The 15416-nt window shown below is 45.8% G+C and overlaps 2 protein-coding genes across 4 annotated transcripts; both read right to left on the reverse strand.

Moving 5' to 3' along the window:
- Positions 1 to 1442: 1442 nt before the first annotated feature.
- On the reverse strand, positions 1443 to 4138 carry LOC120664773 (CAX-interacting protein 4-like). Of its 3 annotated transcripts, XR_005671044.1 has the most exons (6): positions 3995 to 4104; positions 3784 to 3924; positions 3492 to 3556; positions 2322 to 2694; positions 2021 to 2239; positions 1443 to 1767 (listed from the first exon to the last, which is right to left on the reverse strand). XR_005671044.1 is itself a non-coding variant. In XM_039944141.1 (5 exons), the coding sequence occupies exons 1-5, from the start codon at positions 4041 to 4043 to the stop codon at positions 1702 to 1704; spliced, it is 540 nt and encodes a 179-aa protein (XP_039800075.1). In that variant the 5' UTR covers positions 4044 to 4138; the 3' UTR covers positions 1443 to 1701. The 3 variants fall into 3 exon arrangements, 1 of the variants encoding a protein (XP_039800075.1); XM_039944141.1 differs by lacking the exon at positions 2322 to 2694 and having other exon boundaries at positions 3995 to 4138; XR_005671039.1 differs by lacking the exon at positions 3995 to 4104 and having other exon boundaries at positions 2322 to 3556; positions 3784 to 3867.
- Positions 4139 to 6161: 2023 nt separating this feature from the next.
- LOC120651100 (MADS-box protein ZMM17-like) lies at positions 6162 to 8545 on the reverse strand. The gene is made up of 6 exons (XM_039928471.1): positions 8263 to 8545; positions 7167 to 7236; positions 6919 to 7080; positions 6740 to 6781; positions 6607 to 6648; positions 6162 to 6462 (listed from the first exon to the last, which is right to left on the reverse strand). The coding sequence occupies exons 1-6, from the start codon at positions 8448 to 8450 to the stop codon at positions 6196 to 6198; spliced, it is 771 nt and encodes a 256-aa protein (XP_039784405.1). The 5' UTR covers positions 8451 to 8545; the 3' UTR covers positions 6162 to 6195.
- Between the last annotated feature and the right edge of the window lie 6871 nt (positions 8546 to 15416).

The following is a 15416-nucleotide window of genomic DNA, read 5'->3' on the forward strand; positions in this document are numbered from 1 at the left end:
AAGTATAAACATTGACTAGTTTGCGTCATTTCGAGAAATTGAGTTCACTGACGCTTGTAGCCTGCATACAAGCTAAGTGGACGGATTACAAAGATACATGAACTTAGTTTGTTTACACGTGCTTGCATGTATGTTTTTTTTTCTTTTTGATCTGATTAGATAATTATGAGAGTACATAAATTATACCGATGAATTCAGAGAATCTTTATCTCTTCTATTCTATCACAGAATATTATTGAATCAGTTGAAATCAGTCAACATTTTACCTTCTGGATAGAGAGATCTGTCCGTCATTGCTTCCTTGATCTGTCAACTGGAATGCTAATTGGAACCCGAACAATTAATACCTTGCATGATTACGGCACGGCTTGTACACGAAGTGAATGAGCAAAAAATTGATGATCTAATATAAATCTGAGTAAAATTTATATGACCCATAGCAACGCACGGGCACTATCCTAGTGAAATTAATATAATAAAATACAGTGAGAAATGATTGGTCGGTACTAGAATTCTTCGTCCCATTTTCATCCCAAGAGCTAGCTCCTCTGGTATCAGCGCACGCTCATCCGGGAGTTGGAAGTCTCCAATGGTCGCATGGTTGATAGCTTTGATGTACTCCTATTTTCTACCAATTTTAAGCTAAGGGGCTGTAATAAAGTAGCGCGTGCAAGCAACAATAATAGCGGTATTGGGATGTGAGTGTTCTACGTATGAAGATGGATAGCATTACGACCACTCTTTCTAATTACTGTATTATATTCTAAGTTATGGTAGCAGTGATTTACGAAAATGGTTCAATGGAATGCTGATTTCTTTAAAAACATCAATTCCCTTGGAAATTTGCTGCCAATACCTGTAGGGTAAACCAAACCTAGGAGTTCACAAACCTAGGTCAGCACTCAGTTTAAAATATCACCATACTCACGTAAACACCGAATTCATATAAACCACAATCCTGTTTTACCATTCCACGGACTGGAGTTCACAAACCTAGGTCGATCCCAGGTTTCGGTTATGACCAATAATTAGGCTACTGGTACTACAGGATGCAGCTTCTTTGCCGTGTGCCAAGGGCACACACGGTAAAGCCACCTTTGCCGTGTGTCTTTTTTTTTTGGACAGATGGCAAAGATTTTATCATGTGCTAAGTTGGTCCATAGCAAAAAAAAAGTAAGGCAAACAGCAGATTGACGGGAACGACACCTTTGCCATGTGAGAAAACACACAGCAGAGGCTGGCACCTTTACCGTGTGCCGCCACAAAAGCATACGGCAAAGGGTGGCACCTTTGCCGTGTGTCACATTTTGCACACGACAAAAAATGTCCTGATGGCTTCAGTAATGGTCTCTTTGCAAACACACAGCAAATTGACCATATTTTGCATGATTTTTTTTGTTCGATCACGTATATGGTATCCCAATCATTACATGCGGTTCATATATATCACAATAATCATCGCAGGTATTTCATATACCACAATAAACATCACAGGCAGTTTATATAGTCAAGTAATCCACAAACGCAAATAAACTCTAGTATCGTTCATCCAGAACCACTAGTAGTGCAGACAAGTCAATACAATAGTCCATACAAGTCCTAATGCAAAACAAGCATATATGTCCATACAAACCAAGTCCATACAACTCACTAGGCCGCCACCAGCGGTGGCGGCGGATGCAGCCACCACTGAGGCATCCACTAAGGCAGCGAAGGCGACGACATCTTCGGGTTGACTGGCCCATTATTGGATGCGGCCGATTGATTCTGCACATAGGTGAAGAGATTGCATGTGTGAGACAAGATTAAACTTAGGAACATTCGAACTAAGTTATGTTAGCTTTATCCTAAGTTGTGAGCATGTATACCATGAGAAATGAAACTACAAGCATTATCCTAAGTTCTTAGTCATTGTAGTTGTATCCTAAATCATTAGTTCTAAATTATTCTAACTTTATCCATCATTCAGAGTGCTAAGTCATTATGAGAAATGAAACAACAAGGTTGTCAAGTCACTCACCGAAGTAGCTAAACGAGGTGGAGGTGCAGGTAGAGTGAATGGTGGCAGCGAAAAACCCATCGCTGCGCCCATGGAGTGCACGTACTGAAGAGCCTGCTCCAGTTTCTGGAGTTCAGCCTCGTGCCTCCGCCGAAACTCTTGCTGCATCCTCTCCCGCTCGGCCTGCCACCTTGCCGCCATTTCGTCCTGCTGTGCTTTAAAATCTGCTTCTATCCGGGCCTATAATATTGAATCCTAGGGTTAGAATACAAAGCATAAACGTATGCAAAAATCAATGAACGATGGATAAAACAGAAATAACCCGGAGTGCCTCCATCTGGGTCTGTGCAGTGTCTGCCCGTGGGTGTATGGCCGGGCTTGAGCTGGTGCTCCTAGCTCGAATCTGCGAGAGAGTGGGAGTACTGGCCGTGTCGAGTGTGCTGTCGTCAATCTAGCACTGGCCGTGCTTCTTGCCTCCTCCCACCCTCATGACCATTTCTGCATCAAGGTCCTGGGTGCTCGGATTGTACTCTGGCCCATGGACCTCCCTTGCCATCGATGTGTACTCATTGAGGTAGCTGTGGACGGTCGCATTGTTGTACGCCGAGGGCGGGTCCTCCGGATTGTAGTCGACGTCGGACGTTGCCTTACCTTTGTGGGCCAAAGCCCATGCCTTTGGACCGGGAATGTACGTACTAATATTTCAAATTTTCAATAAGTTACAGCATAAAAGATAGCACAGAGGAAGGAATATCCTAGAAAGCATAAAATGCATACTTGCATCCCTATTTCAGGTTGGCCTTGTATAGTTTGCGAATTTTTTTGAATTTTGATGCTGTAGCACTTTCGTTGTTGTTTGGCAATTAATATACAATCATGGACTAATTAGGCTTAAAAGATTCGTCTCGTCGTTTAGAGTTAAACTGTGTAATTAGTTATTTTTTCCAACTGCATTTAATGCTCCATGCATATGTCCGAAGATTCGATGTGATGGATACTGTAGGAAAAATTTTTGGGAACTAAACATGAATGGTAACAACAAATCATGTTCCTCAATTCAGCCTTCATACGGTAAAACACGTTATGGCAAGTTTCGATGTTCTATTCAGCCTACAGATGAGAAATAGATTCTTGGATATTTCCATGAACCTCCCGTGTCTATGACGACACAAAGTAACTTATACTTCGGCAGTGATAATTGTAGAGATGTTTACATACCCTATGTTCTTATCCCTAATTCATTCTTTCAAGACACAGCCAAAACTGGAAACATGAAACAAGTTCTAAGTTTGGGTCTACACTTTTACTTATAGGGTAAGCCAACACTATTCCTCAAATTGGTTCTATTCAAAGCAGTGTTCCACTGCCAATGAAAGCTCAATCTTCTACAGCAATTTATTTACAATGTTCAGATAAATCAAATCATTCGTAAGCAAGCTATTTATTCAGTAATGGCCAATGAAACAGAGGATATATCGTTCAGGGAACTCACTGCATCCTTGTCTTTTCTCTTGCTCTTCTCCTTCTCTTTGGAATGCCTCTCCTTCGAATCCCTCTCTGCAACGCAAACAAACACACATCAAAACCAAAACCTAGCAACAGTTCGGTGCACATTACCGTGTGTACTCGGAGGCTCCGAGCTATTAGAAATTTAGCTAACAACCTATTAACAAGCAGAGGTTCAGAGAGCTAAATTACACAAAGACAAGTAGATGCAGACATAGAACAGAAAGGGTTGACGAGCCAGAACTGGTTCGTGATTATGACGATTGAAAGAATCCAACCTTTCCCTTTGTCCCTGTCGCTATGCTTGCTCTTCTTCCTCTTCTTGTGCCTGTCTCCCTCCTCCTCCTCCCTGTCCTCCCGGCTGCTCCTCCTGCTATCCTTCTTGTCCCGCCTCCTCCGCTCCCTCCCCTCTTCCTCCCCTGAAACAACCAAGAGAAGAGGATGATGGGTTCGACCGCGAGAGGGGAGAGGAAAGGGATCTCCGGGTACCTGAGGAGGGAGAAGAGCGGCGCTTCCTCGACTTCCCCTCGCCGCCCATCGTCGCCGTCGGCGGCCTCGTCCGCCGCCCGAGTGAGAGGAGGAGGGCACCCGGCAGTTTTGCGGAATTCTCTCGGAGCCTCGTGTTGGGCCTAAATGGACACAAAGCCCATGTATTTCTGGCCCGCCAAGTCGGTGGACCAGAAGCGGACGGTAACTCAGCCTAGTGGGAGAGGACGCGTGCGTTTATTCATCGCACGGCTCTATCATCGTACATATCCTTTGAAGATAATAATATTTCAAAAGAAAATAAAAATATTTGAAACAAGATAAATAAAAATAGAATATTCCAAAATAAGATAAATAAATATCCTTTTATCTTGTTTAGAATGTTCCAAAATAAGATAAACAAATATCCTTTTATCTGGTTTTGGAATATTTTATTTTTTCTAGAACATAATTATCTCCAGGGGATATGTGTGATGATACTGTGGCTATTCGCACGTGCCATGAATAAACATCCCGGAGAGGACACGTTCGGGTGGCGATCATGGCCGTGCACACTGGATCGGACAGTCGGTGATGACATATTCTAGATCGGGGGATGGGTTTGCTCACGTGCAAAATTAAATTGCTGCTGGTGTTCCAATCCAATTCCCACTACCGATATCTCCAAATAAAGCCAACATCGAGACGGCAAATGTTAGAAGTGACACATGTGACTGTCAGTCAAATCATTACACAAGACGCAATAATTTTTTTTGTTAGTGGAATAATTAAAAAATTGTTTCTGTAAAAAAAATTGTTCTAGCAACAAAAAAAATTATTCCAGCAACAAAACACGAGTGAGCCTATTTGTTGGGCAGGGTTTAGGCCCAAAACACGAAATTCTGGAGGGGGTGGGATACTGTGACAGGTCCACTCGGGGTCGCACCCGGGACCCCGAGCAGCCCTCGTCGTACGGTGCAGGTGAAGTGAAGCAAGCTTTCTACTCAAAAGACTTTGACCCAGCTAGCTAGGGATAAAAATGATCGGGAACAGTCGGAATTAGTATTACAATAAGGAAATGAAAGCGGTCGGATTAGGAATTTCTCGTATTTATGAAATTAATAAAATCAAATATAGTGAAAAATATTTATACAATTAATTATAAATGATAAATTTTGTATTTTTTAAAAAATAGGAATGATATTATAATACAAAAAATGATATGGGTCGGTATGAGAATTTTCCGTCCCATTTTCATCCCTAGAGCTAGCTCCTCTAGGGTCATTGCACGCTCATATGGGAGTTGAAGTCTCCAATGGTTGATAGCTTTGATGTACTCCTATTTTCTGCCAATTTTAAGCGAAGGGACTGTAATAAAGTAGCGCGTGCAAGCAATAGCGGTATCGGGATGTGTGTTCTACGTATGAAGATGGATCGCATAACGACCACTCTTTCTAATTACTGTATTATATTCTAGGTCATGGTAGCGAGTGATTCACGAAAATGGTTCAATGGAATGCTGATTTCTTTAAAAAAAAAATCAATTCCCATGGAGATTTGAATGCTGATTTCTTTAAAAAAATTCAATTCCCATGGAGATTTGCTGCCAATACCTGTGGGGAACCTAGAAGTTCACAAACCTAGGTCAGTACTCACAGTTTAAAAGATCACCATATTCACATAAACACCGAATTGATATAAACCAACTGTCAAAAAAAAAAAAGAATTGACATAAACCGCAAATCCTGTTATTGCCATTACACGGACTGGAGTTCACAAACCTAGGTCGATCCCCTAGCTAACCATGCATGCATTATTATACGAGAGCGTTTCAGTTCCGACCAATAATTAGGTTACTACTGGCTTGTATATCTTAGAAGCACAACTGAATTATCCATATACTAGCTAACACATGCAAACATATATCTTTTCAGATGCCAACTGATGATGATATATATGTATGAGCTCGATCTCTGAAGACCCAAGCTCCTCTTCCACCATGCATGATAGCCACATCTCCTCCCCATGGACAGTTAATCTGCAACAAAGAAAGAATTAACCACAGATGATTTATATATGACAATGCAAAAACACAAAAGAGAGGAAAAAAAATCTTGCCAGGTCGTATGAACAAAATTGACAATAAATGCTTTAGTATGATGTAGTAGTGAATATACACACCTGAGTGATCAGATGTGTGCATGGCTAGGCTAGCTGGGCTGGGCTTACCACAGCTGCAGGCCGTGGCCATGGAGGCCGCCGCACGCCGGGTCCTGCAGGTTGGGCTGCGTCGGCTGCAGCCGGAACCCGACGTCGGGGTGCAGCTGCGGCGCCGCGGGCGTCAGCTGGAGCGCCGTGCTCGACGACTCCCCGCCGTAGTAGCAGCCCGAGTGCGGCGCGAACGGCGCCGGCGGCGGCAGCATCGCCAGCAGCGCCATCTCCCCCAGCTTCACCTCGCCGCCCAGCGCCGCCGCCTGCTGGTTCTCGTTGATCTGTACATCCAGCAGAACGAGCGCATGCATATATACAAATGTAACATCATCACATCCATCGATCGCGCTTGTGCAGCAGAACAACACAAGCAAGACAGAATTAAGCCTGAAGAACAGAATGAACAATATTTCTGGATTACGTACCATGCGGTACAGGAAGGTGTTCTGGTCCTCCAAGATGTGTTCCTGTCCATTGACAGATCGAATTGCATTCAGAACTAATCGAGCACTACTTATATGATCATGCAAACATGTAGTACGTTGGATTGTGGATTACCTTGCGACGCAGGTTGTCAAGCTGTTGGTTCAGGAGCTGATGCTGCAAGAAGAGAACAAGGATTCAGACATTGATCAGGCGGTGATCATGATCAGTACTTTGATCGAACTACGGAACTAGTACCACACCAATTGCTTGGTGTACCACTGCAACTGGAGCTGCAATAATTCCGGAAATACCTTTCTCGCGCGAACTTTGGAGACGGCGTACTCGAGCTGCTGCTCGAGGTCGCCGATGTCGTCGAGGGTGAGCGAGGAGAGGTCGTCGCCGGTGTACCTCCTGATGCCCGTCTCCAGCTTGTCCATCTCGTTCTTCAACCGCGTCATCTCCACAAATATTTGCTGCACAAAAACTCGAATGGTTATTAGCATGCATATATGAGGATTGTTAAATTACTAGTACTTATTTTTTTGTGTGTTCAGGCTACCTGATCCTGGTTTATCTCCTCAAAGTGGGTGTTGGTAGCGTGCTGATACTGCTCAATCAGCTCCTTCAAGCTGAATTTAATTAAATTTGTCAAACATATTATCGTGACAAACATATACATGCATGCAATAAAGTAATTTAATTGCAGTGCGATTTACTGATCCACTTATCATCGCTAAGCATCTGAGGCAAATGAATGATGTATCTCAGTAAAATAGCGAAATTACTAAAGGAATTTAATTTCATTTTGTTTGGCTAACTTCACAGCTAGCATCAACATAGATTTGGAATTCCAGGTTTTGAATGGATTATTATAAAGATCTTAGATTCATAGGCTACTTAAAATACAAGCTAATATAAACCAAGAAGTCAGAGTACACATTCTGTTCTGTTGTGTCGTCAGTGCTTATATGATTAACTTGTTTAATAAACCACTTAACTTGTGTATCAGAACTGAGGAAACAAAAGGCAGCTAGTATATGTTTTCCTAGATTGATACTTAAAAGCACATAGGATCATGCAGATCTTGTGGCATATATAGTAGACAGCACACCATGTAACATAAATCAATAATCCCCAAATTCTCAGTTAAATGAAGAAAAGCTTCCAGATTCTTAGAGTGAAAACAAGTGCGCAAGTAGTTCGATTTCAAGAAAATTACAAAGAGCATAAGGAGGGTTTGTGATGCTTCAGTACTAATTGTGCCTGTGCCTACTTTGACCATGAATTCTTCAGCAAAAATCAAGGGATGCACTCCATTGTGTACATATTAGTTACATACAGATTGCTGAAGAACTAATTAAAATTAAAGAAGGCAGCACTGTGAATCCAAAAAAAAGGGGAAATCATCTATGAGATCTGCACTCTGCACTAGCTACAAGTGAACGTAATACACTAGTACATCATACTCATATATAGATCATCAATGTTCTAAAATCCTTGAGCCAGAAAATTACAGACCAAGGAAAATCTGAAAGGTCAGTAATAGCTGATTGTTTCTGGAAAGCCCTAAACAAGGCAGAAAAGCCTGGGCAAAGAAACTGTTGTGTTGGAGAAACAAGAGACTGATTAATCGGCGGCTGGGATGTGGATCTAACCTGCAGGCAGGGCTGCAGTACTCGAACATCTTGCCGGTGCTGGAGAAGATGACGACGCCGACGCGCGCGTCGCACAGCACGGCGAGCTCGTTGGCCTTCTTGAGCAGCCCGCCCCGGCGCTTGGAGAAGGTGACCTGCCGGTTCGTCGAGTTCTCGATCCGCTTGATCTCGATCTTCCCTCGGCCCATGGCGCCCGGCGGCCGGCTACGATCGATCCAAAAGCAGCACGTCGATCTCTCGCTAGAGCTAGCTGCCAGGGAGAGAGATCAGGATGCAAACTCGCTTTTGCCTGCATGAGGAAGCAGCAAACAAAGGGGTTAACGCGCTAATGGACGAACACACGAGTTGAATCTTGTTGGAATTACTAGCATGAGCTCAAAATGAACCTAGCAGTCACATAAAGAAAACCTGATATATATAAAAGGGCACAATCAGAAGTAGAAATTTTGTCTAGTTCCATTGCGAAGGATGAAAAACTAGAAAAGGTTACATTTTTCTTGAAATAATCAAAGAGGAGTAGAGAGAGAGAGAGAGAGAGAGAGAGAGAGAGAGAGAGAGAGAGAGAGAGAGAGAGAGAGGGCTGAGCTATGTGTGCATACCTTGTAGAGAGGTGCTTGCTTGAAAGGCAAAGGCAGGAGGGGCAGGAAGAGGGACATATATAGAAGGAGAGGTTGGAAGGAGAGCAAGGTGCGGAGTGCTGGCCTGGCCGGCCTCTCTAGCTAGTCACCCCTCCCGCCACAGTAAATGCTACTCGTGACGTCAGCAGTAACTTGATCTTTGACTGAGGGAGCGCGACATGCCAAATTTTTACAAATGTGTGGTTTTATTCTTTCTTCCTGCAGATTGACCGTCTAGTATATGTATGTGGTTAATTTAGATCTTTTCATACTTTAATCTGGCAGAGATTTACGAAGTGCTTAATAAAATTATTTTTAAAGAATTTATTTGGGCAAGCATTTCATTAAGAAAAAACGAGAACTTTATATAACGCGCCCGAATTAATCGCAAAAGGTAGGAAAAAAAGAAGAAACGTTCTACGACAAAGCACAACGGAAAACTAGCGGTTTGAAATGTAATAAATAACCACAAGCCAACCATGCCAGCTGTGATCCAGCACCACCACGCCTCCTGAGTGACACCTTTGATTACGCGCAAAGCCACCTGCTACCCTACCTTTGAACACCTCTACCATTTTTTCGCAACCAAATATATAACTTCAAAATTATATATGACCACATAAGTAAATGCACCATCAGCCCTCAAACTTTTACATTCAGGTGGCAAGGAAAAAAAAGAAGAAACGGCCTACGGCAAAGCATAACGGAAAATTAGCCGTTTGAAAGGTAATAAAGAACCACAAGCCAGCCATGCCAGCCGTGCTCCAGCACCGGGCCTCCTGATTGTATCCTTGATCACGCGCAAAGCCACTTGCTACCCTACCTTTGAACAACTCTACCACATTTTTTGCAACCAAATCACTTCAAAATTATATACGACCACATAGGTAAAATGCACCGTCAGCCCTCAAACTTTTACATTCAAGTCCCTAAAAAAGCCACTCAACCACTCAAAGCGAGTGAGAAATACCCAAATCATGAGCATGACCGGTCCACGCATCTGCATATATGCTCCTCTCACATCTGTGCGTATACATCATCTCGACGCAATCATGCACTTCCTGCACGGATGCACGAGAGGCCTGCGAGTCTGTGACGCACACCGGCCCGATCTTCAGAAACGCACAGCACCCAAAGCAGCAGTTTTATTCTTCAGATCAGAGGTCGTCTACCTGCTGCTCATGGATTTTCAAGGCAAGTGCGTGATCGAGGGCCTGTGCGAGGAGGCGTGTGAGCTGATGAGCTCGCGGCAAGCATCGATCTGCATGGCCGCACAAGGCGCCATGGAAAGCAACGTCGAGCTCAGTCGTCTCAGTGTAACCGCCCTCTGGCAGCCCGGTCCCCTCCGGCTTGCCGATCCGGGCAGCTTACCGCGCGGAGGGCCACGAGGAGCCAGCGGCGGGGACGCCTCCCGCTTATGGCAGGTGACGACCCGGGAAACCCTAGCTGCTGCTAGCACATTATTGAATCGCAGTGGATGGTTGCTTGCTTGCTTGCTTGACTTGATGGGGACGGCGTGATGCCACCTGCTTGTTCAGATGGGTTGGGCTAGTGGTGGTGGGGTTGGCCTGCACTAGTCCAGTTTTAGCAAGGAGGAAATTTCCTGATTAATTTGGCAGGAGTTATTTTTTGAGAACCGTTTTTCTTCCCAATGGAGAAGAATCATTCGATGGATTGGTTAGGGTTCATACAATCCATGTATGCGTGTCAAGTTCTTCTGTGTTTACGCGAATTTGACTACAGCTAATAATATCATAACTAGATGCAGGGGGATATATTGCAACATGCATGATGTGATAAAGTTTTTTTTTTTGTCATAGGATGTGATAACTTCAGTTCAGTCTTCAGTGTTCCTTTTGTTGGTGCATATCAAATTCAGATGTGTATTTTTGAGGAGGTGTGCTACTAACTGTGTCCATTAATTTGTTTCTTCACAAAAAGAAAAATATCTAGTCCATATGCAAGGGAATACTATCCAAATTCGGAGAACCAACTAATAAGAGTGTTAAATCATTTTCGTAGATTAATCAATTCAGTCCCCTATCGAAGAAAAGAAAAAGAATTGCTAACTAATGATCCTGCCATTATCATAGTCGGATACCATATGTCCCAATTAGCAATGCCAAAGTAAATTTTTGGAAGAACATCAATGCACTTTCATAACTGGCTATTTGTGTCCATGTTTGAAGAGTTAGCAGTACCATTTGTGAGCACATATATATGAACACACAGAGCAAACATACGAGCAAGCACAAAAACTTGAGTTCATCAGAACTGTGTAAACATGCTAGTTGATTTTTAGAAAAACTTTGCAGTAACCAAAAGTTAATTGTAGTTGTACCAATGTGAGTTCTTACCCACATATAATTGGCCACCTGCTCATTTCACACACTAAACAAAAACTTATCGGTATAGTCATGACTGTTTGTGTGTTGTGCATATATATAGAAAGAGGACGTGGCTTCCATTTGTGCAGTGCTGATAGTGAAAAGAAACTGCCATCCTTTTATAGATGACGCATGAAAATGGTAGAACAACAGCCCATAGAGTTGAAGTGTTAGCCAACTCGGTTTCTTCGGTTGATCATGACAAGTTCGTCAAGATTCTTTCTCCTATCTAGCTACTTATTAGTACAAATTCAGAGAGTAAACAAGCGTAAAAGTTGATCCAAAATCACTCATTTTTTGAGGGAAACACAGCAAGGGAGGCCCCTGCTGTAACTTTACTATAAGTAAAAACGAAAGTAAAGGAATACTTATTACAGAGCAGCTATAGAGCTGTGATAGAGCTAAAGAAAACAACAGAAAGAGAAAACAGACTGTGTACTATACAAGTATAATTGACTAAATCCTTGAATTGACCCATTCTAAGAAGGGTTTTTTTGATTGGTGCCATTACAATTTCTGGAGTTCGGCTATATGCCATTATAATTCACCTAATCCGAAACATGCCATTACAATTCCAAGTTTCACCGAGCCACACCATTTTCTACGTATCCCTCGGCACAGGGCCCACCCGCAGGCGTACGCATACGGTAGGACGCCCATGGGTGGACGCATTTGCCCCTCCGCTCGCGAGTAAAGACGCTGGCAGCCCTCTTCCTCCTCTCGCCCGCTCTCACTCTCTCCCCTCTGCCTCTCCTCTCCCCCCCCGCGACGGCGGCGGAACCCTAACCCTAGCCCGCCGGCGCACTGAATCCATCCCCACTGCCGCCTCCTCGCTCGCTCTCACCCTGTCTCTCTTCTCCCCCCGTCGGCGGCGCAACCCTAAACCTAGGCCGTGAAGCGATGACGTCAAAGTGGACGGGCAGCCCGATGAAGTCCACGGGCTCGAGCACGATGGCGAGCGGCAGGAGGGTGTGCCCATCTTGCCTGGTTCCTTTGGTGCGGATCCAGAGCCGTCAGAAGGACACATTTGGGCAGTGGTTCTTGAAGTGCCCGTTCAACATCAAGGTTTGGGTTCATGCAATTCTTGGTCGAACTGTCTCCTTCTTCTTCTGATTCTCCAATTCGATGCAGGGTGATCCCACTACTTGTGGCTTTATCTGCTCTGAGGCAGAGTATGAGGGCTTGGAAGCACATCCACGGCGGTGCGAAGCTGCAGGTGGTGACTGGTGCGCCGAATTGAAGGATTTGAAGCAAGAATTGGCAGAGGTGAAGGAATAGCTTGATAGATTTGGAGCTACGGTTTGGAAGCAGAAGTCTGAACAAGAGTCTAGGAAGTTGCAGATTGTGCTTGAGTCATCAGTTGTAGTGCCTCTGTTAGTAGGCCTTGTAGGTGTTCTATTTGGTGTTGTTGTTGCTGAAATGTGGAAGTGAGATGCTCTGAAATGAATGAAATGCTGACTTGTTTGAATGCTATCATGTGTGTTTTGTGAGTTGCACTGGAATGTCTTGTTTGAATGCTAATGAATTGCTGAATTCAGAGTGAGATGCTTGTTTTTGCTATTGACAGAAATGATCAGGTAACAGAAAGTGACACAGCAACTTCTCCTTACAGTCAGATGCACCTTTGGTTGGATTCTTCTTCAGCCAGTCTGCCAACCTGTCTGCACACCAACCTTGAGTTGCCATCTTGCCTTCTCTAAGTTTTGTTGTAGCATAGTTGTGTTCATCAACTAGTGTTTTGATCTACAAAAATATAGCAATGGGTTACATTCTGAATGGAGCATTGCACAAAGACAGAAAACAACTGAAATAATGCATTACTGACATAATTACCTCTATTGTCTTGTCATCCCAAATCCTAGAAGCATGTATATGCCAAGGACACCCCTCTCCTTTGCACTGGCCAATGAACCTTGTCTTGTCAGTTTTGAGCTTAGCAAACTCAAAGTCTTTCTTCACTGCAAAATGTCTAATTGCCTTTCTGAATGTAATAATATTAGGATATTGTGCTCCCTTGATGATCTTTGTCGGTACCCCAGGATTGGGGTACCCCCTCTTGCTTTGTCTAGGCAAGAGTCTCGTAGTTATCCTTAACTACGCCCTGACGGCCGAGCAGCTGGACCCCTGTGGTCCGGAGCCCTACTCTCTCGGCAAACGGCCCCGGGCTCGTTCCCCGCTTGGGGAGAGTCCGGTGATGCCACGTGTCCAAGAAGGAGGTAGCCCTCAGCCAAAACAGCTGAGGGCCCCGGACCTCCCGCGGAGACCCGGACCTCCGCCGGGTCCCGGACCCCCATATACTATCCGGACCCTCAGCGGAGTGGAACCGGCACCCCGCCTGGGGCTGGTCCGGAGCCACCATGTGTCCGCAGGTGCGGGCACACCGGCGGTGCCGTGTGGCTTCCACTGGAAGACTCGCCTACCTACTGCATTCAATGCGGTAGGCGGAAGTGCGCCCTGCCACAGCAGAGCCCGAGGCGGCTTTTGCCAGGTTGCACTGTTGGTCGCGTGTTACCAAGGCGCACAGTGCAGTCGCTGGCACCGTCCACGCCGCGTATATCAGTCTAATATGCCAGTTGGACACAATGGCTCGGGCTCGCCCATTATGATGCCTACACGGTAGCCTCGACAGACTACGCCGCAAGCCACATTGCCCAACGGGCACCTCGCCGATGGGACAAATAAAGACTCCCCTCGGTCAGAGAGTCTACAAGGAGATGAAGCGTATCCAAGAAGAGATTCTCAACCGCTGTAGCTCCATTGAAGCTTCCTGCGCAGTATACGATACATCCACATTAAACCTACCTGTCGGGGTCTAGCGCCTTTGTACGCGTCCCCTTGGTCTATAAAAGGGAGACGCTCGCTAGAGAAAGTCTCGGGTCCAGAAGAGGACTGGAAGGCAGAGGATAGACTCATCCACCGACACACGAGCAATACTACTCTCAAGTGGACGTAGGGTATTACGCTCCGGCGGCCCGAATCACTCTAAAATCCTCAAGTGTTCATGTGTTCTTACTGGAGGGGTAGATCGGTCGAATAGCTTGCACTTTCCCGAGTATCCACCCTCAGGGATTAGGCGGGTGCACTACGCCACCCGACTATGGCCCTCCTCTTAGAGCCACGACATCTGGCGCCGTCCGTGGGGATCGCGCAAGCATCGGCTGGATCCTTGCTCACCTACTGCTTCTAAGGTTGAGCTCATCCTCTGCAACGACGATGAGAAGATGAAGAAAGGCATGGCGTCTCGTACACCACATGCCCTGACACCGAGACAGCAATGTCCTTGGTGCGGTGGCGCACGGCAGCGGCGCCTGCTGTGTGTCGCCACAGCGACACCTCAGAGTCGGCACAGTGCCGCACGGGGGCGACGCCTGCTTCCCATCACCATGCGACACCTTGGTGTCGGCTCAAGGTTTTCTCTCAAGCAACCGCCGGGGGTCTCCTGTGGCGGCGCATCATTGGCTCAAGGTTTCCTCTCAAGATGGAGCCTGGAGCCGGAAGGATGTCTGTCGCCTTCTTCCTCGCCTGGCTCAAGCCCCCCTTGGAGCTGCTGCAGACAGGCGTCAGCCTCCACCGCAAGGCGCGGGGGCCCTGTGCCAGCACCAAGGCGGAGCCGGCGAACGACTGCCCTTCTCCACGCTTCGTGCTCGTCCAAACGAGCACCCGTCCTTCCGCTGCGCTAGGGTATCAAGCTGGCTTCAGCTCACTATGAGCAGCCATCGGGCTGGCTTCCATCGGCAGCTGGCAACGGCAGGGGCACTCACATTTGAAGCCAAAGAATTTGTTCCCACGCTATCTGAGCGTGGGACAGTTCTTGTGCTGAGAAGAACTCTGCAAGCTCCCGAGGTGATGCTGGATGATGCTGGACAAGCACGTCCAGGGCGCCTTCGCCCCCAACGACTCAGAAGAGCCCCCATGGTGCCAGCTCCACTACGGCCAGCAACGTGCACGCCTTACGGGGCAGCGACTGTAGGTTATCACTAGATAGGATTGAGTGTGTTTCTCCTCTGTAATGATTTGGTGCCTATGTGTGGTCCAGAGTGGTAAAGGTCCGCCCTTGTAAACCCGACCTCTGGCTTCATCGCACAAACAGGCGACACCAGCAAGTGGTCCAGAGCGGTAGAGGTCCGCCCTCGTAATCCCGACCTCTGAT

The sequence above is a fragment of the Panicum virgatum genome, chromosome 1K (genome assembly GCF_016808335.1).
Source record: "Panicum virgatum strain AP13 chromosome 1K, P.virgatum_v5, whole genome shotgun sequence".
Taxonomy (NCBI): Eukaryota; Viridiplantae; Streptophyta; class Magnoliopsida; order Poales; family Poaceae; genus Panicum; species Panicum virgatum.

Bases quoted from the DNA above. Each gene is read 5' to 3' on its own strand.
- LOC120664773 (XM_039944141.1), bottom strand. From the start codon at position 4,043: ATGGGCGGCGAGGGGAAGTCGAGGAAGCGCCGCTCTTCTCCCTCCTCA. The intron at 3,557-3,783 runs GTTGGATTCTTT...TTTGCGTTGCAG, and splicing joins CGACAGGGACAAAGGGAAAG to AGAGGGATTCGAAGGAGAGG. The intron at 1,768-2,020 runs GTGAGTGACTTG...ACCTATGTGCAG, and splicing joins CACCTCGTTTAGCTACTTCG to AATCAATCGGCCGCATCCAA.
- LOC120651100 (XM_039928471.1), bottom strand. From the start codon at position 8,450: ATGGGCCGAGGGAAGATCGAGATCAAGCGGATCGAGAACTCGACGAAC. The intron at 7,081-7,166 runs GTAGCCTGAACA...GTTTTTGTGCAG, and splicing joins AGGAGATAAACCAGGATCAG to CAAATATTTGTGGAGATGAC. The intron at 6,463-6,606 runs GTACGTAATCCA...CTGGATGTACAG, and splicing joins ACACCTTCCTGTACCGCATG to ATCAACGAGAACCAGCAGGC.